Source organism: Cynocephalus volans, chromosome 7 (genome assembly GCF_027409185.1).
Source record: "Cynocephalus volans isolate mCynVol1 chromosome 7, mCynVol1.pri, whole genome shotgun sequence".
NCBI lineage: Eukaryota > Metazoa > Chordata > Mammalia > Dermoptera > Cynocephalidae > Cynocephalus > Cynocephalus volans.
The window spans coordinates 79,226,462-79,254,253 of record NC_084466.1 but is presented as its reverse complement, the minus strand read 5'-3'; the positions used below and the strand labels follow the sequence as shown (position 1 = coordinate 79,254,253).

The following is a 27,792-nucleotide window of genomic DNA, read 5'->3' as shown; positions in this document are numbered from 1 at the left end:
CTGACACTACTGCTTTCTCTTCCATCTTCTGGCCTTTTTAAATGCACAGTGGTCGGGAAAGCTCTTTGCAAGAACTACACACACGTGAAAGTAAGGTAGCCATGTGATGTGCTTGGGCTTTCCGCACCCAGCCCCGCGCCGGCCTGGTTAGGTCCCCACGCCGCCCGCCCACGCTGGCCCCGGCTGAGCCTCTGAGAACAGACCGCGTCTCCATGGCGACGCGTCACAAAGCGGCCGCGTGCAGCCCGCTGGAGCCGGGCCCGCGACTGCCTCTGCGGCAGAATGGCAGAGCCTGAGCCCAAGGCTCCGGGCCCCTCTCCACGCGACCGCGACAAGCTTCAGCCAAGTAAGACTGCGGACTCCGCCCGTCTGCGGGGCGGGGCTGGGGTCTTTCCTGGGGAAGGGGTACGCTGAGCAAAGGGCGCTTCGGTCTTTAAGGGTGTCGCCTCCCTTTTAGGGATGAGCTCAATGGAGGGAGATACAAGGAGTCGGGGGAATGACAGGGTGTTCATGACTTTGACCGTTTCCAACCCTTCACACAACTCTCTGCCTCCCTAAATCGCGCAGGTGCTTTAAACACTAGACGGGGACAGGAAAAAGGAAGGACTAGAACCTTTCCAGGGAGAAAAGGCTAAAGGCAAAGAAGGACCAGAGGTGGGCGAAGTTCTCAGGAGAGCAGCCCGGTGGTTCTGCAGAGGCAGGCGCCCTGCACGTGCCACAGCAGAGGCTGGGAGCCAAGGCGGTCAGCTGCTGCTTCCAAGCTCTCAAAGAGATTTCCTGTGTAGCAGATGGGGTGCTTTTAATCCTAGTTGTGCATGCAGATGCGGGAGGTTTACCAGCTCAGCTTATTGTGTCTGTGGAGGGAGAGCCACTCTAGCTGTGACACTAGCAGCACGATTACGGCGTAGTCAGCTCCATGGTGGCCTTCGTCAGGTCAATAATAGCTCGCTGCTGCCGTCTAGCTGGGTAATTGCAGCTCCGTGGAGGCTACAGAGAGGTGAGACATTGTTCAAATACAAATTCCCTACAATTGTGCTCCACGGGAATGAATGGCATGTATAATTTCATTCCCCTCATTCCGTTGTAAATTACGTATAAAAAATGAAAATACTTCATCAGGGCAAAAAGTATCAAATGTACTCAGTTTACATGTGATGGCAAGGCAAGCAGGAGAAACGGAGGAGGGGGAATCCTGGCCAGGACCCCCGACCCCCTCCTCTGGATGCTCCTCTTCCCTCTCTAACCACCCCGTCTGGTTTCTTTCACTGTCTCCTCTCCCCGTCCTTGTCTGGAAAATGTTGGAGTCCCCCAAGATTAATTCCTCTGGGTTCACATGCTCTATGTGAGTGACCATGTCCTGCCACAGTGCTTCAAGTGCTGCATAAAGCTGCCAATACTCTCTAATCTTTATTGCTAATTTGGACTTTCCTCCTAATCTTCAAACCAAAATATCCAACTGTCTATCAGATAGTTAACTTGGATGTCACAGAAGGTCCTCCAACTCAACATGTACAAAATTACATTCTTTGTCCTCCTCAAATCTCCCAGACTTTGAGAGCTCTGTTAGGAGGGTCCCAGCTGCTCACATTAGAAGAGAAGGCAGCTTTCTCGACACCTCAATTGATCACCAGGTCTCACTGATTCTACCTCCAAGGTTCTCCTTCCCCTGGGCGAGTTTGACTCTTCTGACTTGGGTCTCCCCTCCAAAAGGTGGGCTTGATGTGTCACTGCCCCAAAATAGGGGGAGGCTGATGATGACCATGATGACCAACTGCTGTGGAACAATTACTGCAGATGGGGCTCTAAGATGTGGTACCAGTTTTGCATGGCTGCTGTACATTGCCGCAGACTGGTGGCTTAAATCAACACAAATGCATTCCCTCACAGCTCTGAGGGCCAGAAGTGCAGTCAAGGTGCGGGCAAGGCTGTACTCCCTCTGCAGGCTCCAGGGAGAATACTTCCTTACCTCTCCCAGCTTCTGGTGGCTGTCAGCGTTCCTGACCTGTGGCCACATCACTCCAGTCTCTGTCTCCATGGTCACATCACCTTCTCTTCTGTCTGTCAAATCCCCCTCTGCCTCTCTCTTATAAGGACACTTGTAATTATATTTAGGGTCCACGAGGATAATCCAGGATGACCTCCTCATCTGAAGATCCTTAATTGCATGTGCAAAGACCCCCTTTTCCAAATAAGGTCAGATTTACAGATTCTGAGGGTTAGGTTATGGACATATGTTTGGGGGCCACCATTCAGCACACTATATTACGTTTACCGTCTCCTTTAATCCTCAAAACAATGTGAGGTTAGAATTATTGGATACCATTTACACCTGCCTTATTTATCAGTTTATTGTGAGAATGAAAAAAATGTGGAGATACTTTGTAAAGCGTAATATAATATATACATGAGGTGCTATTTTGCAATATTTTCAAAGCTTTATAATATATTTTCATAATTGTGAACACCTCCAAGGGGTTGCCAACATTAGAAGAATAAGGCTTTAGGGTATATCAGGGCAGATGAGGCCTGGCCAGCCTGTCATGGGCCATCTCTCACTTCGCTCACTCACAGTGGGCCATTTGTCATGTCTCAGACTCTCGTACCTCCTACCACTTCCTCTGAAAATTGCTTTACTCTACACCCTCCTGTGATTTCCTGCTAAAGTCCTACTAAATTAAATTCCAGCTCAGATGCCACTTATTCTATGAAGTCCCTGTTGGAACCCTCTTGCTGTCCCCTCCTTTCATCTAAGCAGAAAGAATCACACCCTCCTCAGGGTTCCTGGGACACGTAGGACCTCAGCACAATTTTGAACCTGTGCTCATTAGCCACAGAGTTCCTCCACCAGCCTGTGAGTTCTGCAAGGCCAGCACAGGTCCCAGTGCCTTGCACGGGGCTTAGTCCGTGGGAGGGGTTCAGGACTTACTTGTAGAAAGAACAGAGAAGGAGAGAAGGAAGAAACAATCAGGAAGACATGGGTGCACAGCTATAGAGAAAGACACATACCAACCAAGAAGGAAGCCAGAAGAAAGCAGTGACACACAGAGGACACACTAGAAACAGATTTTTAGAATTTGTGATTATGGATTTTTAAATGACTGTTTCTGTTAATAAGGATTAAATCCACCAACATACTTCATTTTCGGCTTTGTCAATGGAGGTAAAAAGCATAGAAATATGGACCTGACAAAAAGGGTGTAACAAGAAAAATCATTGAATGTGAAATTAAAGAGAGATGTACTGGAAATCAAGGGTGCATCAAAGACTAAGGAGTGGGAAGGTGCATCTGATCTCCTTAGGTAACACAAGATGAAGGACACCCACTTGGCCCCAGGTTCTGGTGGCCGCCAGGAACGCTGCTCCCTGAAGACCCCTAGAACAGGAACTTAGCAATCTGCAGCTATGAGTTGCCAGCCCCCAGTCTGTCCTCACATGGGGAAAGACCCCAGACAAGGACAGGAAGAAGCACTTGCTCATCCACGTGATTGATTGGAAGGTGCTGCCTGGAGCTCTGTTCCGCCAGGGTTTTTGAGGCATATCTGGGCCTAACAGGAAAGTGATCTGGACCAGGTTAGTGTTGTTTGCTTTAGGAAAAAGAAAGTGAAATGCTGTGTGGTCTCTGTGCAGAAGATCCTTCCTGATCCTTCCAAAAGTCCAACTCAGAAATTTCAATCAGGTTAAGGAAGGCTTCTTTTAAGGGCAACATGCTTTCCAAGTTCTTCCCTTTTCTCTTTCCACACTTGAAATTCTTTTTAAGAAAGATCATTTAATTAGCTATTGGAATAAAATGTTTTTGAGCATGAAGTGATTCCCACTAAAGCAGGAGTATCAGAGGTTAATGTCATTTCTAGCCAAGTGAGATTAGAGAGCAGACACTAGGAGTGTGTGTAGGCAAAGTCCAGAGTGGAACTTGTAGGGACCGAGGCTCCAGTTCCCTGACTGGGGTGGCTTCTGGGTGAAAGTGGAACATGAGTCAGTGGGAAGGCAGTGGGCAATATTCACAGATGAGCAGGTCCAGCTGCCTGGATCTGAGGGCCTGTTAAATTAAAAATAAGACCTGGTTGGGAGAGACAGGGAGATGAACGTTAAGGTCACAGGTGACAGAAACCATGAGTGTTTGGCTGGGCTCTTTATGCTTGGCAGGGGCATATGGCTTTTAAGAATATTGGGTGGTTGAAGAAAGACACTTTATAGCAATTGTAACAGTACGTGAGTGGGAACAAATACAGGCAATGAGGTAGCTGCAATATTCTGGGATGAGGTGATAGATCCTAGACAGCACCATCAGTTCAAAGATTACGGACATTTCAACCCAGGTTCTCATGAAATAGAAAAAGCAACAGGTAGCTTCCCAGATGAGAAGAAAGAGAATGACTAAATTTTACATTTAAAATGTGTATTCTTATGAAATTTGGTGGTACTTTGTTGGGGCAGATAAACTGTGCTGTTGCTAGTGTCTTCCTAAGGACGAGTTCTCAGTCTGCATCCTCCTGGAACCGTCCACAGTATTTGCACAGGTGATCCCTTCCTGCTCAGGAGCACTTTCTCCCTTTGGCTTCAGGATGCCGCAGCCCCCTGTGTCCTCTTCCTTCACCGGCTCCTCCTCCTCTGCCTGCCCTGGGATGACTTCTCTATTTCTTCTCTCTTGTTATCTCACCCACTCCCACAGCTTTAAATGACATCTATGCTGCAGAATTTTGCACAGTCATTACAAAGAATGAATGAGAGCTACGCTGGATGAGTGGGAGAGTTTTTCAAGACACTGTCAGTGACAGATATAAGAAAAGGACCCTTTGTGTAATGTGACTTCATTTTTGTGAAACAAAATGGCAAGAACTAAAACCCAATACGTTTACCTATTTATATCTGTATATATAAAACTGCATGTGATTTCACTCATGTATACAAGTGTGGAAAGAAACAGGCACAGTTGTTAACACGGGCTACCTGGGAGGAGGGTGGCGAGGAGGGTGACAAGGACAGGCATAACTAAGTTGACCTATCCCTCTTTCCTGTTGGCTGCTCTAAGTTGGCCTTTATTCCTGTAGACTCTAAAGTTAAATTACTATCCAAATGGTTTCTTCTCTTGCAAAATTATTTTAATTGTTAAAACAACATTTGATTAAAATATTCTGGTTTGTTACATTTAAAACTGCTTTATTGTACTTTTAGCAGGTGATACCACCTGGGATTGCTATGCCACCACGATGAAGACTGCATTCACGCCTAAAACAGGAGCAGTGCCTGCTTTAATTCGGTAGATCCTTGTTCCAGTCAGATTAATATACATGCTTTACTTTGCTCACTTGTCTTTTATTATTCAGAATCCAAAACAAATAGAGTAATTAGAGAAGACTTATAAAAATGCCCTCAAGTAGGGGCTATCATGTGCACAGATCTTTTCCAAGCATCGCTGAGAATTCCTCCCCCAAATGGTATCCAAACTTCCCATGGGAAAATCAAAAATCATGCCACACTGGTTCTTCATAAAGTTACTTCATGTCGTGGTTTACAGTTGACCCACTGTGTAGGTTAACAAGATTGTGCTACCTAAACATTGAGCATGAATCGAATCCGTTTTCTAATGTATAGTAGGCAGGCAATGGCTATTGAATGAATGAATGAGTGGATGAATGAATACTTATCACTACTGTCACCAACACCGGTCTTAGAAGCTGGAAGAAGGCTGCAATCCCTGTATTCTTTCCTCTGCTTCTCCAGTGATTGCAATGTTGGCTCGCAGCTTCTGCTCCAGTTCCACCTGAGTTGAGAGTGGTGAGAAATTCTACCCATTAGTTGCTTTCTAAGCTCCTACTGAGGTGAGTAAGAGTGAGATTAGGGAAGCCCTGTCATCTCTCAGTGCATCACTAGCAGGTGTCAGATCAGCATGGGGAGCCTTCGATTTCTTGTGTCTACTCTGTGAATTGTTTCCAGTAAAGAGGATCTTTTCACCTTAAAGGTTTAAGTTATTGAGAAATTAAATGGAGTCTGGGCAAGACCATGGCTGTGGAGTTGGTCACTCCCTGCCCTAACCCTTTTTATCTCTACCACCTTAGACAAGTCACAAGCCATCCGTGGCTCAGCTTTAACACTGGTAAAATGAGAATAATGACACCTGCCTAAGGCAGTGACTAGCACAAAGAAGTTACTCAGGGATTTTAATTCATTTTTCCCCAGCATAATGCATGAGAGACTTCCAGAAAGTGCAAGGCCACAAGATTCCTGATTTCTGAGTTACTGGTTGTCCCAAGGAGTCACATTATCTTCTTTAACTGGGAGATTTATCACCTGACTGTAATGACTATGCCAAGTTCACAGACAGTAACAGTCGTCTGAAGAAGAAATACTTGGGATGAAAGCCAAAAACAAATAGATACTCAGGGGGTCTGGGCCCGTGGTCTTCTGATTTTTATACATGATTATTATTTAAAGTTCTTATAGAAGTTTTCAACGTAAATTTTAATAGTTACAAAAGATTAAATTTCCAGCCCATCCTAAATACTGACATTTTAAAATAAAATTTTTTCAATATTGTCAGCGGATACTCTAAATGCCTTAGCAAATTAATACTTGTACGATCCTTCTAAAAAATACTCAGATAAGCTCTTCTTTAATAGATAACTTCATTCCTTTTCCTTCCTGATTCCCACTTCACTTCCTTCATAGAATTTTTCCTTGCTGTAATGTATTTTATGTTTGAAAGCCATTTATTGATCACTCTATTATACTCCTTGGTAACTATTTTAGTATATTAATTGAAATTAATATTTAAATGTTATGTGACCCTAAGTATTGAGTTACCACAATTATCCTTAGTACACAATTGCTCAAAGCAATAAATACATTATGAATGTTAATAATTACTGAATTCAAAAGGTAAATTTTTTGAAAATGCACCTTAATGAGATAAGTGGGGCTGTTTTGTTCTTAATTAGTTTGTGTATCCAGTTTTGAGTGTTGTTATTTTTAGAATGAAATGCATTCATCATCAATTTTTTCTGCTCCTTTTAAAAAAAATTGTAGAAGCTAGTGTTGAGAAATCTTGTTCATATGTATAAATAAGCGGATGTGAATGAAAGGAGTTTTAGTATAGCAACGTCATCCAAGATACCAAAAAATCGCAAGGTGATTTCTAATGACTGATTGGCTGACAACTTAGCTGCATACGTCTTCAATTTTATTGAAAGCAAGTAATGAAATGATTCGTCATCCAGTTATTGAGTTATTCTCTATCTCAGTTTCTGAGAAATATACCGAAAAGGCACATCTTAATAAATGACTATTAAATTACACCTGTTATTCTTTCACTTGGCAGCAACTTGTACACCATCTTCACCTAGGTGGTAAAATCAGTCCTATTGTCAAACCAATGAGCAAAATTAGGTTTATTTCCTATCCAAATAAATCTACCCTTTCAGTTCAAATAAATACTAATATATGTTTTGAGGAATATTATGAAAATTACTGAAAAATAAATTATAGAATATATATTTTATGAAAGATTATTAAAGTAGTCATGGGAAATGTCAAAAGATTCAGTGCTCATATAATTAATTACATTCATGTAATAAAAATAATGCAATGAAATGTGTAAGTTATTTGTGAGGTGAGGAGTGTGATTTTAAAAAAATGACATTCCTTAGTTAAATAGGTTCTCATGTACACAGAATTCTGATGCTTGACTTTTGGGAATAATTAAATTATAATCATGTATAAAAATCAGAAACAATTTCATTGATCTCATTGGACATCAAATCAAACATTTACTATGCATTTAATGAAAGAGAAAGTTGTATATGGTAAAAATTAATTGGTTTGGCAAGCCAGCATATACATTCACTTATGGTTAAATATTTACAATATAAAATGAAATGAGGATTGGCTGTATGGGAGTAAATATTTCATAATGTGATTGGATTAAAAAACAAGATTTAAATACCTTATTGAATAATGAATACAAAATCTGAAAAAAGAAATCACAAGATCTTTATCTACTAGTTTTATCCAGTAATATTTAAAAATTTGGTGTCCCAGAAAAGATCCCAGTTATATTTAAAGTAATCAGCACCACCAACCAGTACTGCTTCACCTACTCAGAGATTTTTTTCTTTCCAGTTGATGACATGTCCTAGGGATTTTTTTAAAAGATGAAAAAATGCTTATCTTTAAATATGTGAGAAAAAGAGCCATTTTAAGCATCCTACATTCTCTGCTCTCCTCTCAGAGGCCTTTCTCTAAAGAGGGATGAACATTTCGTGATTGTTAGGAGATGGAAAACTAGACATCGCTTTCATCTGTGCTGCTCCACAACATGCCTAAATTCCGAGCATCTCCACGTCGGCCCGTACACCCTGGTTATGACACGACCCTTCGCTCTCTACAGAAATACCCAAGACACTGAAAACCATGAGCCCCAGGAGAGTGTATGCAACTTGGGTTACAAGAAGGCCTCCCTGAAATCACTCTAGCCAAGTTTCCCTTCACTGGGCACCCCTCTTGCCATGGTTGGAGGCTTATGTCCCAAGACAATGCACATAGAAAGATCCTATGGTAAAATGAGGAAGGGAGAACTAGGAGAGAAAAAAACCCACATAACGTGCAGGTTTGTACTCAGGCAGATACATTTCAGGAAAGAGTATATTGAGAAATTAAGACCTGAAAGTTGGTTGTTTTAAAGCTATTTGTTCTTTGGTTCTGTGTTCCCTTTGGAAAATCTCCAGTTTACATCTGAATGACAGTAAAATGGTCAATCATCCAGATGTTTCCAGCTTCCCAGATGTTTGTTTCTCACAGACATAACCTGAACCTACCGAGCCCTCTTTCTAAAAAATATCATCATGAAATATTTTAAACCTCCACAAAGGCGTGCAGAATGAATCCCGGGTACCACCCAGCTACAGCAATCAACACACGTACTTTTTACTGATGCTCTCCACCCATCCTTCCCCCGGGATTATGTTGAAACAAATTCCAGGCATTGTATCATTTCAATTCTAAATATTTTGTATGTATCGCTAAAAGGTAAAGATGCTTTAAAAATATGTGGCAATACCATTATCTTGCCTTAAAATTTTCTTAATATCAAATAGCCAATCAGCAATCAAATTTTTCCAATTATCTCATAATTTTAAAACAAATTGGCTTGAAATTGAATCTAAACCAGGTCCACACATTGCATTCAGTTATGTCTCTCACCTCATTTAATCTACAGAATCCCTTCTTTTTTTCCACTGATAATTACTTTGTTGAATAAACAGGATCATAGTTCCAGATTTTTCTGATTTCATCCCCATCGTGTCACCTAAAATATTCCTCTTTTTATGTATTTCTTGTAATCCAATATTCTAAAGACTTTATCTGATTCAGGTTCTGTATTTTCACAAAAATATTTAATAGGCAGTGTTGTTTATATCCATCCAGAAGCACATAGATCTGGTGTTCCCTCCTTTTTTTAGCTGAGAGTGACTGACCACTGCTGGTCGTTGCCAACATGCATTATTTAATTGTGGGCTTGAAAACCAGTCATATCCTAATTCTAGTATTTCTCCCTTTTATCAACTGGGATATTTCCATAAGAGAGAAGCTTTTCACCAACTATTTAGTTACACCAAAATACTGTTTGTACAGGAGAGTACCCAGCTCTTTAAAAAAATTAATAAAATTAATTTCAGATTGTAATTCCTTTTAATTTCATTTTAGGTCTCTTGTACTTTTGTTACAAACATTCCTAAGATACAGAATTGTTTCTTTTCAAAGGAATCTGGAAATTCAGTTATTTCTGGCATCAAGTTGTAAGCCAGACAATTTTTTAAAAAATGTAATAAGTAAAATGGTTTGACATGTGTGCTGTTACGCAGTTCAGCATTTAATCGCTTTCTCCAATTTCCACTGGTTTTTTGTAGTCAGAACGGTATCAGAAGATTAGGATACACATATTCACTTAGTGATCCTATTCCCAATCAGACAGAGTACAATGACGAGTATGTTTGGAAACCACATTCTAAAGAAGATTTGACCAAAATTGGGACTTCAGGAGGAGTCAGGAGCCACAAATCTCACCCCAATCAAGTAAGATAATAGCTACTTATCTGTTGAATTTAATACTGTATCAATAATCCATAGGAATAAGAGTTTGAATATGTTGCAAAGACCCTTCCTCTTCTACAGTCATGAGATACGTGGTCCTTCTTAGACTATTTTCTGCCTGCCTTTTCACATTTATTTCAACTACTTCTCCTCTACACCACAGGCTTTTTTCTGAAGACTTTTTAAAATTGAAGTGAAATTTACATAATATGAAAGTAACCATTTTAATCCGAACAATTCACTAACATTTAGTGCATTCGTGTTGTTGTGCAATGATCATCTCTATCTTGTTAAGAAACATTTTCATCATCCTAGAAGGAAACCCAATACCTGTTAAGCAGTTACTCACCACTCCCCTGATGCCTAACCCCTGGCAACCACTAATCTGCTTTCTCTCTCTGTGGATTACCTCTTCTGGATATTTTATTTGTGGAATCATATAAAAGGTAACCTTTTGTGTCTGGCTTCTTTCACACAGCATAATGTTTTTGAGGTTCGTCTGTGTTGTAGCAAGGGTCAGTACTTTGTCCTTTTCATGGTTGAATAGTATTCTGTTGCATAGATATACCACAATTTGTTTATCCATGAATCTGAAGATGGACATTTGGGTTGTTTCCACCTGTTGTCTATTGTGAACAGGCACGTACAAGTATTTGTGAGTGTTATTATGTTTTGTGCACTCTCCGGCTTCCATGCCTTTTATCACTCTGTTGCCTCTATCTAGAATGCCCTTCTCCCATCCACCAAGGGAACGTCTGTATTTCTTTAAGGCTCAGCTTAAAGAGAGCTATCTCTAACTCCCTTTTCCCCTGGATGGAAGTAACTAATCTTCCCTCTGTGCTTTCTCAGCATTTTAAACCCTTCTCCCATCATAAAAGTCAATGCTCAGTTATAGTAAAAGGTTTTATTTATTTGACTGCCTCCTGGGATGGAGCTACTTGAATGCATTCAGTAGAAGATAAGGTGGTAGAATGGACAAGATTCGATGACTAAAAGGATGTGAAAGATAAAGAAGAGGGAAGGATGATTTTCATATTTCTGACTTGGACCGCTGGATGTGGGCCAGTGTTGCTTACTGAGCTGGAACATGGTGGAGGACCAGGTTTGGTGGGGAAGGACATAGGACAAAGTATGAGTTCAGTCGAAGACATGTTGATTGAGGATATGTCCAATAGGCAGTTGAGTACCCGGGTCTAGAGGTCACGTGAGGGAGATGAGCTGGAGATGGAGACTTTGGAGTCATTAGATTGTACACATATAACCATTTAACTTGGTTTCTCATGGCACCCATTCATTATAATCTATTTACCTCTTAAATATTTTCCTTAAAATTTTAAACCTAATATAAAAGAGTTGATCACAATATTATACTGTATATATGCACATACATACACACAGCATATAATTTTCCCTTCAAGGACTGAAGGTTCTCACTAGCCAGTGAGAGCTAGTGTAGCAGACTGCCCTGTGTGTGCTCAGCCAATGAGTGTTTGCACACCGGACTGCAGGTCCTGTTAATCCAGGCACTGAGTATCAACAGCTGTTAACATCCCTTAAAGAGAATCAATGGTATATTATCTGCCTCCTTCCGTCTAAACCAAAGACCACTTATAGTCTAGTTGAGGGAATCGAATCTGAGTCTGAGTCTCTGGTAATTTGCAGTAAGTATAGGGGACAGAAACTTCTTAAACAGCACAGTAAGTATGCAATCATACTTAGTGCTATGGGATACTTACAGTGCTGCCGGAACCCCTACACATCAGAGACTTCCTCAACAGATAAATTATACTGGCAATTGATTTATTCAGTAGATAAAATTATAAGGGAAAGGGATCAATTATAAGGGCAGATAAATTATAAGGGAAGAGGATCGAGAGTGAAACTGAAGATTAAAAGAGACTTAAAAGACAAATGTGGGGCAGTGAGTATATATACCTATTTTGAGAAATTTCAGTGTAAAGGGAAACTGAGAAATATCTTAGTAACTGGAGGGGGAAGAGGAGTGAAGAGGGTTTTCTTTTTGAGATAAAAATAAAGGCTTGCTTGGATACTGATGGCAACGACCCAGCAGAGAGGGAGAGATCGAAGTTGCAAGAGAGAAGTGAGATTTGTTGGAGTGATGTGCACGGAAAGGGATCTAGTGCCCTGGTGGGGCTGGCCCTGCTGGGAGCAGCTGCAGCTCCTCTGTCTCCTCACAGCATCTGTGGGTGCAGGTGCAGAGGCTGGGATGGCTGTGGGAGCTGTGGAGTTTCTCTGCCGATGGCTTCCATTTTCTCAGGGAAATAGAAAGCAAGGTCATGAGAGAGGGGGAAGATGGAAAGAGCAGATGGAGGTTTCAAGTTTTATGACATAAAATCTCTTTGAAGGTGAAGAGGATAATGTGTCTGCTCTGCCCTATCCTTCAGGACATTGCTGCTGCCTCTGCAGCAAGGCAGGGTTTCTCTCTGCGGCTCCCAAGGGGAAAGTGGCCAGGGTCTCTGCTCCTTGGGAATGTGTGGCCAGAGCTAGACTTAATGTGGGTTTTCTCCTCCTCTGATCTTGTCTGTTGATTTCTGGTTGGAAGCACAACTCTTTGGAGGTTGCAGTCATCAATGTGAAAAGTCAAAGAAATGTGCAAAGGACCTGTGTTACAGCTGGGTACCAATGGCTCCTATTGGCAGGCTCCCTGCACACAGGCAACTGGACTGTGGTGGTGGCTGGGTGCAAAGGACTCAAAAGAATGTGCACACACAAACACTCACAGTCTTGATTGCATTAGGTGAATCCATGTGGATTTTCCTGAAAATTGTGTTTGCATTGATAGGACTCTTTTCGATGGACACTACCTCAAGGTCAATCAAAAGCAACACAGAGCTGCCTCCCTTGGAAAATTCCTGCCCCCATGGAAGAAGTCAAGAAGGCAATATCAAATCAGTTTATTTCCTGTACTAAGAGAGACTTTGTGGACATAGCAAAAGGTAAACGTGTTCGGTTTCCTCCTTTCCCTGTTCATGTGCTAGGCACTGGAGTCGCAGTGGAGTAGCAGCATGGACGGGGTCTCTTCCCTCAAGGAACTCCCAGTCTAGTCACAGACACAGGCAATTTAGCAAATGAAAGAGTCATGTATAAAAAGGCGCACATTGGGAGAAACACAGTTTGTTATGGGGGCACAGCAGGACATGTAGCCTAACTGAGGTCAGAAAAGGCTTCCCTTTTTCGACCTGAAGGATGAAGACAAATTAACCAGTCGGAGATGTGGGGGAAGGCATGGCTGTGGGATTGTGAAGGCCTAGAGGAGTATTGGGGGAACTAAAAGAATTTTAGCTTGAGTAGAGCAGAGCTAGGGGTGAGGGCAGGTCTGAGAGAAGAGACCAGGGCGGGAGAGAGAACCCAGTCTTAAAGGCATGCTGAGGGACTTGGGGTTATCCAGGAGCAATGAGGAGGTCTTTATTCAGGTAGTGACACAATTCAGATGCGGGCCTTTGAAGCCTCACACTGGCTGCAGAGTGAAAAACCGAGGTGGCCAAGCCTGGAGGAAGGAGGCTGGGAGGAAGCTGTCAAACAGCCCAGGAGGAGCCTGGTGGCTTGAAGCTGGACTGTGCAGTGTGCAGAAGGAGTAGAGCCAGCAGCAGGGGTTGGGGGGCAGTGTCCTGGTGCCTCAGGAGACAAAAAAGCTGCTGCAAGGCTCACTATCTCCAGCAGCCACTCCAGCGCCTGGCTCGTGACAGGCGATGAAAGGAACACTGATAGGATGAGTGATGGCTGGAAGCCTGGGATAAGGGAGCAGGAGGCAGGTATCTGGCAGGTATCAGGGGGTTCTGTGTGGATGGGATGGGGCACCTTCTGCAGATATTGAGTAGGCAGGCCAGGGGAGGGGGAAGCAGGGGCTGTTTTATTCTCTCCCTCGGTAGGGAGGAAAAGTCTGGCTGGCTCTTCACCCTGCTTCCTGGAAGAACCCACGTCTCCTGGGATGGGGGTTCTGGCTTACAGACCTTACCTGTGGGAATCTAGATTCTCCCATGGTTCACTTGCCTCTGCCCTTAGGGTGCTGTAGCTGGGAAAGCTTTTAACTGGTTTTCTGTAGGGTAGGCAGAGATGACACCATAATTTTGTCTCTACTTTGCTCCCATTTCTTAGGGACCAAAAATGAATTTAAGTTACACAGACACACTTTCCAGAAATAGCATATTTGCTGATACAGTGCAATTTTGTTCTTGCATATCAGCAGGAAATTTGTTTCTCTGAGAATTCATGAAGATTGATTGTAGATAACCTTCCCCTAAATTACTGAGAAAACAGCGCACTCTGGCTTACTGCCCCAAGCCTTGTGACGGGTGACTGGAGCATTAGTGTTCTCCTGCCCTTTGGTGGCAACATAAAGACACCCAGCCACGGCTGAGAAGGACCGGTTACCTTATAAGATCTGAACACAAACCAGGGAGCACTGAGGGCCTCGTCCTCCTGAGACTCTCTGTGAGTCAAGACAGTATAATAACATCTCTCAAGGGCACCCACATCCTTATCTCCTCCTGTCCCATTAGGCCCATCAATCCAGGGGAGCTGTGGACCTGTCTCCCCTCTGCCTGAACAAGAACTTCATTCTCCAGTTATCTGGCCTTTTCTCCATCAATCCATCTCTGTAATATTCACGCCACCCCACCCACAGGCACATTGACTCTCGTATATCCCATCTAGTACATCCCAAATGAAAACAAGAGCAACAGGCTTTCCCTTGTGAGAGCAAGAGCTCTCCCATCTTCCTCTAGCTACGGTGCATTTCTCTACTTCCCTTCACAAAGCACTAACACTTACTAAGCCCTTAGCTTTTCATAAATTAGCACATTTAATCTCCAAAGAAGCTATGAAATTATTACCCTCCATCAAAGAAGAGGAAACTAAGGCTCAGAGAGGTTAAGCAACATGCCCAGGGTCACCCAGCTGGTGACTGGTGAAGTCTAGGATTTGAACCCAGGCAGTCTGGCTCCCCTTGTCAAAACCACCTCCTTCACAGCTAAAACTCTTTTAAGGGTCAAGTTACACATGCTGTTTCCAATTCCTAACTCCTCAGGTACTATTTTTAAAAACTAAAATGTACTTTTATTAAACAAATGTATGCATGTCCTTAAGTTAAATGGTTCCTTAAAGGCTTATGATGAAATAACAGCACTTTGAGCCACTGCTCTCCACCCCAGCCCTGCTCCCCATCAGCAGTCATTTTGATCCTTTTAACTGTTCCTTCCTATGTGATCCTCCACATTTTTAAATAAAATGCTATTTCTTGATTGATCAGTTTTAGATGTTATTATTGACTGTTTTGATAGTTGAGGATTTGGCTCTCCTATAACTCTTTCTCACTCCCCCTCTACCCATCCTCTCTATATAATTGTATTACACATTTTTGGTTAAATTCTATTGCTAGTGTTCATACTGAGACTATGAGGATATGATAATATTATAATTATATAATCATAATATGACATATGATTATGTAAACATTTACTGCTGAGCCAGGTGGTATTTTATGATCATATTTCCTTTTACTTTTTATTTTCTTTTTAATTTTTTTATGTCACAATATTAGTTTTATTTTATTTCATTTTTTATTGAAACACAATTGATTTTTTTTAACAAAATTAATAATTGGCTTTTTTAAAAATGTACTTAGTTTTCCACATGTGTATCACTAATTTTCTCCAAATAATTTGTCATATACTTCAAAACTATTTTTTCCAAATACAGCTTTGAACATTCATCATCAGTTCTAGTTGTTTCTCCTGGAGCTCTTTCTGATATTCTCCTCTGATCTAGGCTGTTGCTCTGTAGGTTTGCTGCCCGACCTGCCCCGGGATGTCCTTTTCCATCATTCTGGAATCTTGTCTGTCCCCTGCATTGCATCCCTGCTTCCTGAGTCCACGTCTTCTTTTTTCTTGTCCCCCCTCCCTTGTTTCACTGCAGCACACTTTCCGGTAGCTTTCTAAGAAAGGGTGCAGAGAAGAACTATTTTTATTGTGTTCTTGCCAATCTGGAAATGTCATTTTTCTTCATTACATTAGTTTGATGGTTCGGTGGATATAGAGTTCTAGGTTGATAACTATTTTCCCTACGAATGCTTCTTCCGAATATCTCCTAGCATCAGCATTTCTAAGTAGAAGACTGATGCCATTTTGATTCCGGATCCTTTTGTATTTTTTCTCCTTAGAAACTCTTAAGATCTTCTCTTTATTCCTGACAGTCTGATATTTCACAATTATATGCATTAGTGAGAGTCTTTTGTCATTCGTTATATCAGCATTCAGGGGCCCTTTCAATCTACAGATCCATGACCTTCAGTTCCGGGAATTTTTTTCTGCATTAGTTCCTTTAATATTTTTTTTTCCCATCTCTCTTCTCTGTTCTCTTGTGGGACTCCTGGTAGTTAAATCAATCCTCTAATGTTCTTACCTTTTCTCTCCTAGTATCTTTCCCTTTGCATTTTTTCTATTTGAAAATTTCTTTACTTTTTAATCCAACTCTTCTATTGAATTTTTCATTTTACCTCTTGTATTTTTAATATCCAAGCTCTCTTTCTTCCTCTCTCTGATTATTTTTCTGAAACAGTGCTTCTGTTCTTGCTTTATAGATGCAGTAATTCTCTTACAAATAAATTTTAAGACATTTATGATATAATTATTTTTAGCATTTTCATCTGTTCCTTGCAGACTTTATTTTCTCTGAGTGTCTTAACGGTCTAATGAAAATTTTGGTTGTCTTTTTATACTTACAAGGGAGCAGAGACAGGTTTACTATAAAAGTACTAAAACTAAAATCTCACTTCTGTAGGCTCTCCTTTTTCTTAAAGTGAGTACACCTGGAATATTAAGCTCTGGAGCTCACAAAACCTACAAAGGAGGTCCTCAGATCTGATTGGAAACTGTGTACAGAGATGAGTCTGCTTAGCTGTGGCCTGACTTAGGAGATTAGGTATGAGCTATCTTTTGGGAGGAGATATTCCCAAATGCAAATATTTTTAAACTGGTCTCTCCAGAGAGGTAAGCACTTGACTTTCTCAGAGCAGGATTAAAGAAAAAAGGGGGTTGGGATCTTCCTGATTGCTGTGCAGACTTTCGCTGATCCTTCTTTTCCAAGTCCAGCATCTCACTCCACTCACCTTATATTGTGCCTGGTCCCTAAGTCCAGAACTTCTTTGGTTCTGTTTTGCAGAGAATAAACTTCTGGTTAGGAAGGGAGAATCATATGTCTGTATGGAGTTAAGAGGGTGATCCAGGGAGCAATAACCACTCTGTGTCCAAGCTTTCACCCAAGCCTCTTGTTCTGCCCTGAGCCCCACTCCCTGCCTCCCACTGACCTGTTGCCTCCGGGTTTGAGCCTGCTGCAGTTCTGCAGTGTGGCTTAGCTCACTTCCTTTATACCCCTTCCACAGTCACCCAGCTATCAGCTTCCTCTACTCTGCTGATTCAGTTACTACGTCTCTAAAAACGTGTTCACATTTCTAATCTACAGTCATCCTGATGAAGTTTGGGGACGGAGAAGTCCTAAATGCCTGGATACAATCTGCTGGGTTTAATGGAAAGCACTGCTAACCCTTTGACTTTTCAACCCCTTCCAATCTGGTTTTTGTCCCCGTGAAGACATTGAAACTGCTCTTGTCAAGATCCTCAATGACCTACAACAGAGATTTTTCCATCTTCATCTTACCCAACCACTTTGCACTTCTGTGTGGCCAACTCTCCTGGTTTCCCCTTACTTCTCTGGCTCCTTTCTCATCATTTTTCTGTTTGACCTCTATGAGAGGCCCTGACTACTTTAAAAAGCGGCTGTCCCGAGCACTTCCACATTCGCATCTCTTCCCCAGACCTTTCCTTAGGTCCTCCACTTCATGTCTTTGGGTCTGAGTAGAAGTCTCATGAGGTTCCAACTCATCACCTTCTCCTTCCCCAGTGACTGATCTTCCTACGTTATCTATAGGTCCCTCCAGTTCCTCACTACAAGGCAGCCATATGGTCTCTTAGACATCTCAGTTGGATCCTATTCACCGGCTGTCCATTGCACATCGAATACAATCCAAATGCCAGTTCCTTCTCTTGGTCCTGAAGGCCCTACCAGGCTGGCCCTTGCTCACCTCCTCCTGGCCATCCCCTCACTCCGTCCTCATCATTCGCCAGGCTCTGCCACGTGGGCCTTACTTGCTTCAGTTCCTGTAAAATGCCAATGTCTTTCCCACCTGCGGACAGCATGCAGGCTGTCCCCTTTGCCTGAAATGTCCGTCCCCAGCTCTTTCTGAAGTTTTACTTTGTCATTCTGTAGACCCCAGCTTAGATGTCACTCCTCTGTGTGACCTTTCCTTACTATTTTATCTGAAGAGGCACGCCACCATCCTGTTTGTTTCCTTCCAGCACTTTGCATATTGAAGTCATTTGTTACAAATTCTTGTTTTTGTTGTTTTTGTTTTGCTCCTTCTTCCACTATTCAGTGAGCTCCCCACAGGACTTTATTCACTGTGAGCCTAGTGCAGTGCCTGCGATACAGAGGGCTCAGTGACTGTTTGCTGAATGGTGACAGAATGTAGGGGAGTGCCTTTTCTGAAGCTGGATGGGTACGGGGGCACAGGGCCTCTGCACCTGCACATAAACAGTAAGCATCATGGAAAACATCTGAAAATGTCAGCATTCTTAAAAGATGTCTTTGAGTTTCCCAAAGTTGCTTGTTCAGCATGAGCAAACTGTCATTTCCCCATGTGCAGGTAAATACCCAGGACCTGTCAAGACTCCCTCTTAATCTCTTAACTACACCTGCTCCTCTCTCTCCCCACAGCCCTGCCTTAGTTCAGGCTACCAATGTCTCTCCCTTGGATGACCTTTCATCCAACTCCCTTTTCCTGTTTTGTCCCCTTTAATCCACTGTCCTTACTACAGGGTTGGTGAGTTTCTGTATGTGCAAATTGATATGCCCTGTGGCTTAAAACTCTTCAGGGACTTCTTGTCTTCGGGATAAAGGCTAAATACTTTAACCTGAGTCCTGTATAATCTGGTCCTTGCCTGCTCCAACCTTCTCCAGTGCCCACACTCATGGAGGAGACTGGATGCTTTCTGTCCCCCAGACACCCTGCGCCCCCAGGGGCATGTTGTCTGCACAGATCGCTGTCTCCCTCTGGCACCCTCTCCCTTCCTTCTTCTAGCCTACCTCTATCCACAATTTAGACGTAGGCTTGGTTTCTCTCCCGGAAACTTTCTCTGATCCCCAGCTTTGGATCAGTGGCCCTCCCACATGTTTTTATAGCCCCTGTTTCTCCCGCTTTTGCACTGTTTGGACTTTGCTCACGAAACCCATATTTTTAACATCTTTGTCCTGAATAAAGAGGGTGGTGTATGATGTGCCTCTGAACTAAGGCTCTGTAGCAAGAATTAGGGGGGAATTCATTCTAAGTGAGGTGCTTGTGACTCTACTCTGTAATCTGGCAGTGTATGTGGAACTGACATTTAGTTAGTGCTTCATAGATACGTAATGATGATATATTTAATGAATATTTTTAGCAGAGATATTTAAAAGAAATAAGAATGTTATTGTCCACTAATGACAATGATGTTACCTAACCTTGCATCAGTAAGGGATAAGCTTCTAGTAGTTCTTTTCCAGCAATAGGGATGATACACCCCACCCATGTAGGGCTGCCAGATTAAGCAAATATAAATACAAGATGCCCAGTGTAAAGTGAATAATGATATACAGTAGCTAATGAATACTTATACATACTTACACTAAATAGTATTCATATTCATTGTTTATCTGAAATTCAAATTTAACTGGGCATCCTGTATTTTATATGGCAACCCTAGCCCTATCCAAAATCTCTCACTCTGCCCCCTACCCCTGCCCCAGGGACTAGGCAGACCTAGTGATCCGTGCCTCTGTGCCTACCCAGCAGAACAAAAGAACACTCCCAACCGGCACGCAAATGCACTCATTAGAAACTACTTCTAATCATTTGGGCTTATACTTCCTGTGCCCGATAAAGCAGAAAATTATTTCGTAGCTGAAGTATCCATAAAAGTACACTGACCATACCTCTAAATAGAAGAAGAGTTTTTAATGTGATAAATTGGAAGCCACTGCCAGAAGCAAAATAGAATGAAAAGCTACTTAGAAATCACGTACAAGGAATAAGTATTGCCTCTCGTTGCCACCCCCACCCCAGCTCAGAAGATTAAGAAAAGTTCTCAGGTGTCTCTGGAATGGAAAAAGTTACTTCACCGGCCTTTAGACACTGAATTTCGACAGAATTACCAAATTCCAGCTAAAATTCCTGAGTGTCAGGATTTTAGTTTCAAATATGGATGCTACTCAAGCCTGCCAATTGCTGCTCAGGGTCTCGGTGAGTACAGCTGTAGTTGTTAAAACAACTCCACAGATCCCGTCCCCTTGCTCCACGATCCCTCAGTGCAGAGGGCCCTGGTGGCCAATTTGAACACAGCCATGGAGAAAGCCACCAATGCTGGCATGGGGTTGAAACCTTGCCACTGTGGCTCCCAGCCTCACCCCCAGGAACTAGACCACTTCTGAAAAGGACTGACTGCTCATGCTGTGAAATGAGCAGTCTCTGCCTGGGACAGCAGTGGCTGTGATGGGGGACACTTGCTCCTATAAAATGAATGGAAGGATGCAGTTGCTGTAAAATAATAGAAAAAGAGATTAGGCGGGAATCAAATTAGTCTCGTCAATTATCTACTGGAGACATATCTGCATGGCACACCCTCAAGCATTTCCAGATTTAGCACCCATTCTGTTTAAGTAAGTGTTCTTTTATGGTCCCAATTCCTATTGTTTTCATTTTAATGAAAGTTGTTAAAAGTCCCATGGCCAAGCCACCTGCAAGCTGTCAGTTGGGAAGATAACTTGATGTCAGTCTGAGGTGTGATTTATTTTTGGCATGGAGTTGGGATCAAATAATACTTGAGATGAAAGACAAAATAGAAGCTTAGCATCTTGGGGTCAGAAGGAAGCCTGGAAGATACTTACTCTAGAGCCTCAAGCTATGTGTGAACCTCCTCCACCCCATCCTTGCCAAGAAGGATGCCTCCCTACTCCTTGCTAAACCTCTAGCCATTGGTTCTACTTTTTCCCATGGAAGTAACTAGTATAAACCTATTATTCTATGAAACTTTATCATATGCATTCTAAGTATAATCCTTTTGAGCTGAAGCATTTCCAGCCCCTTCAGACACTCTTCCTAGGCTGTAGCATCAAATACTGTCAAATACCTTCACCATTCTGGTCCTTCCATTTGGCCAATGGCCCCTTTAAAGGGGACACCTGAAACTGAAAACAGTATTTAAGGTGTCGTTAAGGTTTACAAAGATTGGGCAAGTTGTAGAAATTAAGTTTTCACATCATGTCTTCATTATTTTTTTTAATGAGAGTTCATGAATATCAGAACCCACATTAATGAATATTCAAATCAAATATAAGTGATTTGGGGGTTGCCTGCACCTCAATCTCCTTTAGTCTGAATGGACAATGACTGCTGACGGTAAATATCATCATTCTTCCAAACTGCTCATCCTAAGACACCTAGATCCCCGAAGGGAGGTCTCTTGGCGCACCAATCCAGTGACTGCACAGAAGATGTCCTGAAAGAAAAAGGAGCTTCAGTGAAGACCTTTACGTATTAAGCAGGTGGTAAACATTACCCTAACACACTGACCTGCTAAGAGTAGAGTTCTGGGAGAACTTCTTTTCTGAAAATGATGGTCAAACTCACCCTTCTGGCCATTGTCTTCCATCACTCCCACTTCCAGCTGCACCAGTCTATGGAATCCTAGCAACTGTGCACAGCCCCTAGTCACTGAAGGAACCAGTATACCACAGCGCCTTAGTTTTCAATGTTATAAGGACACCGATTAAGCTCCAAGCTGGGATCAGGGCTATCAGGGGTGTGTTCAAACAACAAGGGTAAGAATTCTTTGCTTAGGTGACAGCCCTCTGTGTTTCTTTAGTGCCGTCTGTGCTGCACAGCTACATGAGAAATCAAGAACGGACAAAGAAGCAGACCACGTACCAAAGTGACTATGGGAAAGCCTACCTGGATTTCTTAATGATTTTAAACTCATTTACTCCCACTCAAATCAAGGAGTACCTTGATAGTGTTTCCTACAAAGGTAAGATGAGATCTTGAGTTACTGTTTCATCCATTTACAGATCACAGTACGTTGCTTTATGCCAAATGGTTCCAATTTCTAGCCACTGGAGTTGAATGTCCACAGAAAGAAAAATATTGCCAAAAATAAAAATTAAAGAACCTCAATCCATTGAGAAGACATTTTTCTTAAAAGACACCCCAGTTACTATATTCCCACTTATTAAGAAGACATACAGCTTTTCCTTCATTTCTGATCTCATTTTGCCTGTGGATGTTTTGTTTGTTTGTTTGTTTTTTCTTCCTGCTCCAGAATGACTTCTCTTTTTCTTATAGCTAATTGTTTTCTCCAGTGGGTGTTTGTACTATCTCACTGTTTTATTTTGTTTGATCTTTCTTTCCTGTTTGGTGGTCCTTTTTTGTGACAGTCTTTTTAAGGGACATGAGAATCTCCATATATCACACTCTCAAAGAGAGCAAATGCCATTCTCAGGATGGTGTGACTTCACTCCACCTGTCAAAGACTTAGCCCACTTTGGGGTCGTGAGATTGGAATCAGTTTGGAAGCAACTTAGGGGTAACTGAGAGCATGTAAAACATCAACTCAGAGAATAAAATAGTTTGAGGAGAGGAATGGGGTATTTTCTACCCTTGCATACTGAGGGCTGAGGGCCTAAAGGCCCTTAAACGGTTGGGTTTCTGGGGAATAGGAGAAGCAGATGTCTTGCTTCATGCTGAGGCAGAAGCAGAAGTATGTCTTTTCAGCTGGGAGTCTCATCCCTCTCAACAGATGTCTCTGGACCAGTTCAGCACTTCACAAGTGGCTCCTAGAGTTCCAGTCTTCCCGGAAGGCAGAGCTGAGCTCTACAGCGAGCTCAAGCCTATCTTCCTGGGCTTTTCCCCAGCCATGGTGCATATATATAAAATCATCCTCTGCATTTTATAAGGAGCTCTTTTTACCTTTTGGAACCACATCTGTTGGACCTTATAGAAAGAGTATTTCTGTCTTTCCTAAGCGGATGCTCCCATTTGCCCAGGGACTTGCAATACAGATGCAGCTGTCACTTCTCCGCCTGCGTGGAAACCATGTGTCTTGTTGTGTGTGTGTCTATTTGCAATCTGAGCCTTAGGGTGCCCTCTAAGGGTGAACTAGGGACTTCTCTAAGTGCTCCAGAGCCCCTGCTCAACTTGGATCTACATCTCCAAGATACCTAGGGTAAGGGAATCTTTCAGGTAAACACTATCTGTCGACCCAGGTGGGCTTTCCTCCTCAGGCAGATGAGATGTGACCTATTAGCTAACAAGGTAGCTTTAGGACAGGCTAGGTTTTTGTTTCTTCTTAGCTCTCCTGCTTTCCTGCTTCCTGTAGGATGGCACTGGGGGCAGATACCTGAAGACTCATTCCCCAGAGCTTTGCAATTTTGTGCTTACTTGGGCTGATGTGGGATCTGCTTCCTGTGGGTTTTAGTTCTCTTTTCCTAGATCTGTTTGAGGCTGGCCCACTTACCAACGCCAGCTGTGTCAGAGGCTGACAAGCAAACGGCAGGTTCCCTTTGAATTCCTACGCCCCAAACCTCTTGTCATTTTCTAGTGTCAGGGATGACACAAATGTTTTTCAGCTGGCGAATATCTCAGCAGAGCTCTTTTGTGTGGTAGGGCTGAACGAGTAGGCAGAGAATAAAAACAAAAAAAACCCTGGCAGATGTCTTAGCTGAGTTGCTGTCAACTCAGCTTAAATGTTTTCCTGGGACTATCCTTCGTAGGTAGCAGGCTCTGATGGAACAGGAGCTCAGAACAGGTCCATTTTGAAAGAGAGAGAGGGAGGGGACTGAGCAGCCTTCCCCTTAAGTTGGGGTGGGAGGCAGAGGCGGCTGGAGAGACAGCAGGGAGAGGAGGAAAAGAGAAAACTCCAGAAAGATGAAATATAAAGCTGGGGAAGAAGAAAGGAGAGAGCAGCTAGCTGAAGATAAATCTTTCGTTCCATGAACTGGGTGTTACCACTATTTGGTAATGAGTTTCTTTATAACTCAAGGAGATTGAATGAGACGTTTTTTGTGGCTACTCTATTTTCGAAATTGCTTTATTTGCTGAGCCTGATTCAGGCCACCCAGAAGCTTAGTCTTTGGGCACCTGTTACCTATTGGTAAAGACTGTGTCACATATCCACTTTCCCCCACTTGAAAGATAACATCTGAAATGTGGTTTTCTGTAAAATTTTCAGCTGTGCCTCCCTCCGCATCTCTTCCTCCCTTGGAAACTCCCACGAATATGGCTATCCAAAAGGTCCTTCTTTCTGCCTGTGATTGTTTCAGTATGAAGAATGGCATTTATTCACTCACTCAATAAACTTCATTGAATATCTATATGCTCACTTGGTACAAAGATAAATTTTTAAAAATCCCTCTTCTCAGGGAACTCTTTGTCTGGTGTGGGAGACAGACACATAGTTATAATGTCAATAAGCCCTGTAATCGAAGTCATCTTTGGGTATATTACAAGCCTGTGAGGGGTAGTCCCAACCTTGTAGGTCGACAGGGAATGAGGGAAGGCTGCTTGGAGGAGGTGTCCTTTAAGTCTCAAAGATGAATCTGCTTGACAAGGCGAGGCAGGGCCATTTCTAGCAGAAGGAATAGCATGAACGAACTTACGGGACATGAATCTGCATCTAAACATTATAAATATGGGTAGCACTTGAATTACAACTGGTAGCCTTTTTGAACAGTTAAGTTGACTTTAAATTTTACACAGTCTAATCTTTTTTTACTAATTCATGCCAATCTTGATTCATCTTGCATGTGTATCTGTGATACGAGGAGAAAGAATTTTTTTGTGCTTATTTTAAAGTAAACTTTCTGGTATAAAGTTTAAAACTAGAGACTGCAAATGAATTTGCGCTGCAAATGAAAAGGACTGATAATAGAAATGTTGACAACAGGGAGTAATCACAACTCTGTACATTGCTGGTGGGAACACCAAATCGTGCAATCACTCTGCAGACAGGTCTGGCAGCTTCTCATAAAGTTACATGTGTACCTACTTTGTGACCCAGAAATTCCACTTCTGGGTATTTACCCAAGAGAAAAGAGAACATATGTCCACAAGAGGACATGTACAAGAATGTTTATAACCACTTCATTCTTAATAGCCTCAAAATGGATACAACCCAAATCTCTATAAACAGGAAAATGGATAAGCAAACTGGTATATTCACATAATGAGATACCACTTGATAATAAAAGGAATGAATTATTAATGTGTACAACAAAATGTATGAACCTCAAAAACATGCCGAATGAAAGAAACCAGACACAAAAGAATACCTTCTATATGATTTTATTTACTTGAAGGTCTACAACAGGCAAAACTTACCCATGATGAAAGAAATCTTGGGGTAGGAGGCATTGACTGGGAAGGAGCGTGAAGGGTCTTCATGAGATGGTGGAATTGATCTACATCATTACATGGGTGTGGGTTACAGGTATGCAAGTGTCAGACTGTCAAAATGTACACATAAGATCAGTGCATTTCACTTTATGAAAAGTGAACCTCAATTAAAAAATACTGGGGTCAAAAAGGTTCAGAGTAGGGTAGGGACACTTCAAAATTAAACACAAGATCACAAAAACAAATACAGTCACATTGCTTAATGATGAGGATATGTTGTGAGAAACGCATTGTTAGATGATTTTGTCATTCTGCAAACACCATAGAGTGCACTTACACAAACCTAGATAGTATAGCCTACTACACACCTAGGCTATACGATATAGCCATTATAATCTTATGGAGCCACCATCATATATGTGGTCAGTCGTTGACTGAAACGTCCAATGTGATGCATGACTTTAAATGCAAGCATAAGTGGAGAGAAAAAAGGAACACACATGCACATCCCTGATCTATGGACCTCAGCTGGCATTTATGACATTGAACAAGAAGACATGAACATTGAACATGACAACATGACATCACTTGCTCTCTTACTCCTTTTTGGTTTTGGCTGTACAGATGACAATTGCTGGGAGTGAGCAAAATTTTACAGCTCAATTCTGTATAATTGAAAAAAGTATGTAATTAAGATTAGGGAATCATAGATGTTCAGGACCAGATAAGACTCCTTTATTTTACAGATAAGGAAATGGAGGCCAGGGAGTTGAAGGGCTTTCCCAGGGCCAAACGGATGTTGCTCAAGGATAGCAAAGCCTACCAATGCTGGAGGGTATAAAAACAGCCTTGGCTTTTAAGAAACTTTTGTAGCAATAGCCTCTATTGTTTATGAACACTGTTTATTACTGTGCATCCAGTAATAAAAGGATAAGGCTACTATTTATTGAGTGTCTTTGATGGGCCAGACACTGTCTAGGTGCTTCATACACAACATTTTTAATCCATTCCAACAACTGTGCCAGGTAGGTACTGTCACCTGTATTCAAAAATGAGGGAATGAAGAAGTGGAGAGGTTAGATGGCTTGTTAACACGAGAGTACTTCAGAAAGTTCATGGACAAATGGAATTAAAAGATAACACCAATCTTTCCATGAACTTTTTGAAGTACTCTGGTACTTGCCAGCACATAACTGAAACTCATCTGTTTCATTCAAAAACCATGTTCTTTCCAGTAAGCCTGCTGATCCCTTGAATATTAAGTGTACTCTTTTTTAATAATTATGCAACTGTGCCTCTGTAGGTATTACACACAATATCCTCTGATTATTTTGGTCTCTTATCAAATTTGTACATATACTACTATTACCAGATATTTTTTTTCTAGAGTTTTTCTATTTCGCATTTAAAGACATGGAAATTTTCATCCTGTTTTTCTTCATAATTTTCAGACAGACAAATTATTGATCGCTTTATTCGTTCTCACTGTGACACCGACAAGGGAAGAAATGAAAAAGGAAAATAGTTCAAATGAAGAAAATCTGAAAATCAATGGAAGTAGTAGGGCCTGCCTTGTCATTTTCGCAATAATCAAGGAAAAGTTAGATGCAAATTGCTCCAGACATGTTGTGATAGTCATGAATTTGTGTGTTATTTTTATTTTTATTTTAAACCATAAAAATCATTTAAGGCTACAAATTTTCCACTGAATGCAGCTTTAGCTGTATCCAATAGATTTTTATAGAATGTTCCCTCCCCCTTGCAGATACTTAATTTGTGGTTTCAATTTTGATTTTCTCTTTGAACCAGGGATTATGTGGAAGAGATTTCTTAATTTCCCAATAATTGGAAGATTTTAAAATCTTTTCACTGTTGATTTCTTTTTTGAAGGAATTAAAGCAAACCTGTGCTTTGGGAAATTTATCAGTTTTCTTTAATACCATTAATTAAGTATATGATTAATTTGTGTGTTTGTATGAATATAAGAGAAAAAGATCTATAGTTTATTATATGTTTTAAATCTCTTTTATGTTTGCCTAATTGTTTACTTGAACTGTCAAATTCTGGAAAAGGAATATTAAAAACATCTCATAATAAATGTTTTTGTCAATTTCTTCTTGTACTCTGGGATTTTTGCTTTACATATACTTCTGGCTGCTATATTATTTATTTTGCTAAGGTATGACTTATACAGAGCTTCTTCAGATATCAAT

The 27,792-nt window shown here is 41.7% G+C and overlaps 1 protein-coding gene across 1 annotated transcript; it reads left to right on the top strand.

The window, feature by feature from the left end:
- Nucleotides 1–282: 282 nt before the first annotated feature.
- Nucleotides 283–27,104, top strand: TEX26 (testis expressed 26). The gene is made up of 7 exons (XM_063101552.1): nt 283–346; nt 5,173–5,257; nt 9,903–10,068; nt 12,890–13,043; nt 20,258–20,434; nt 22,056–22,217; nt 27,031–27,104. Exons 1-7 carry the CDS (start codon nt 283–285, stop codon nt 27,102–27,104), a joined length of 882 nt encoding a protein of 293 aa, XP_062957622.1.
- Nucleotides 27,105–27,792: the final 688 nt, after the last annotated feature.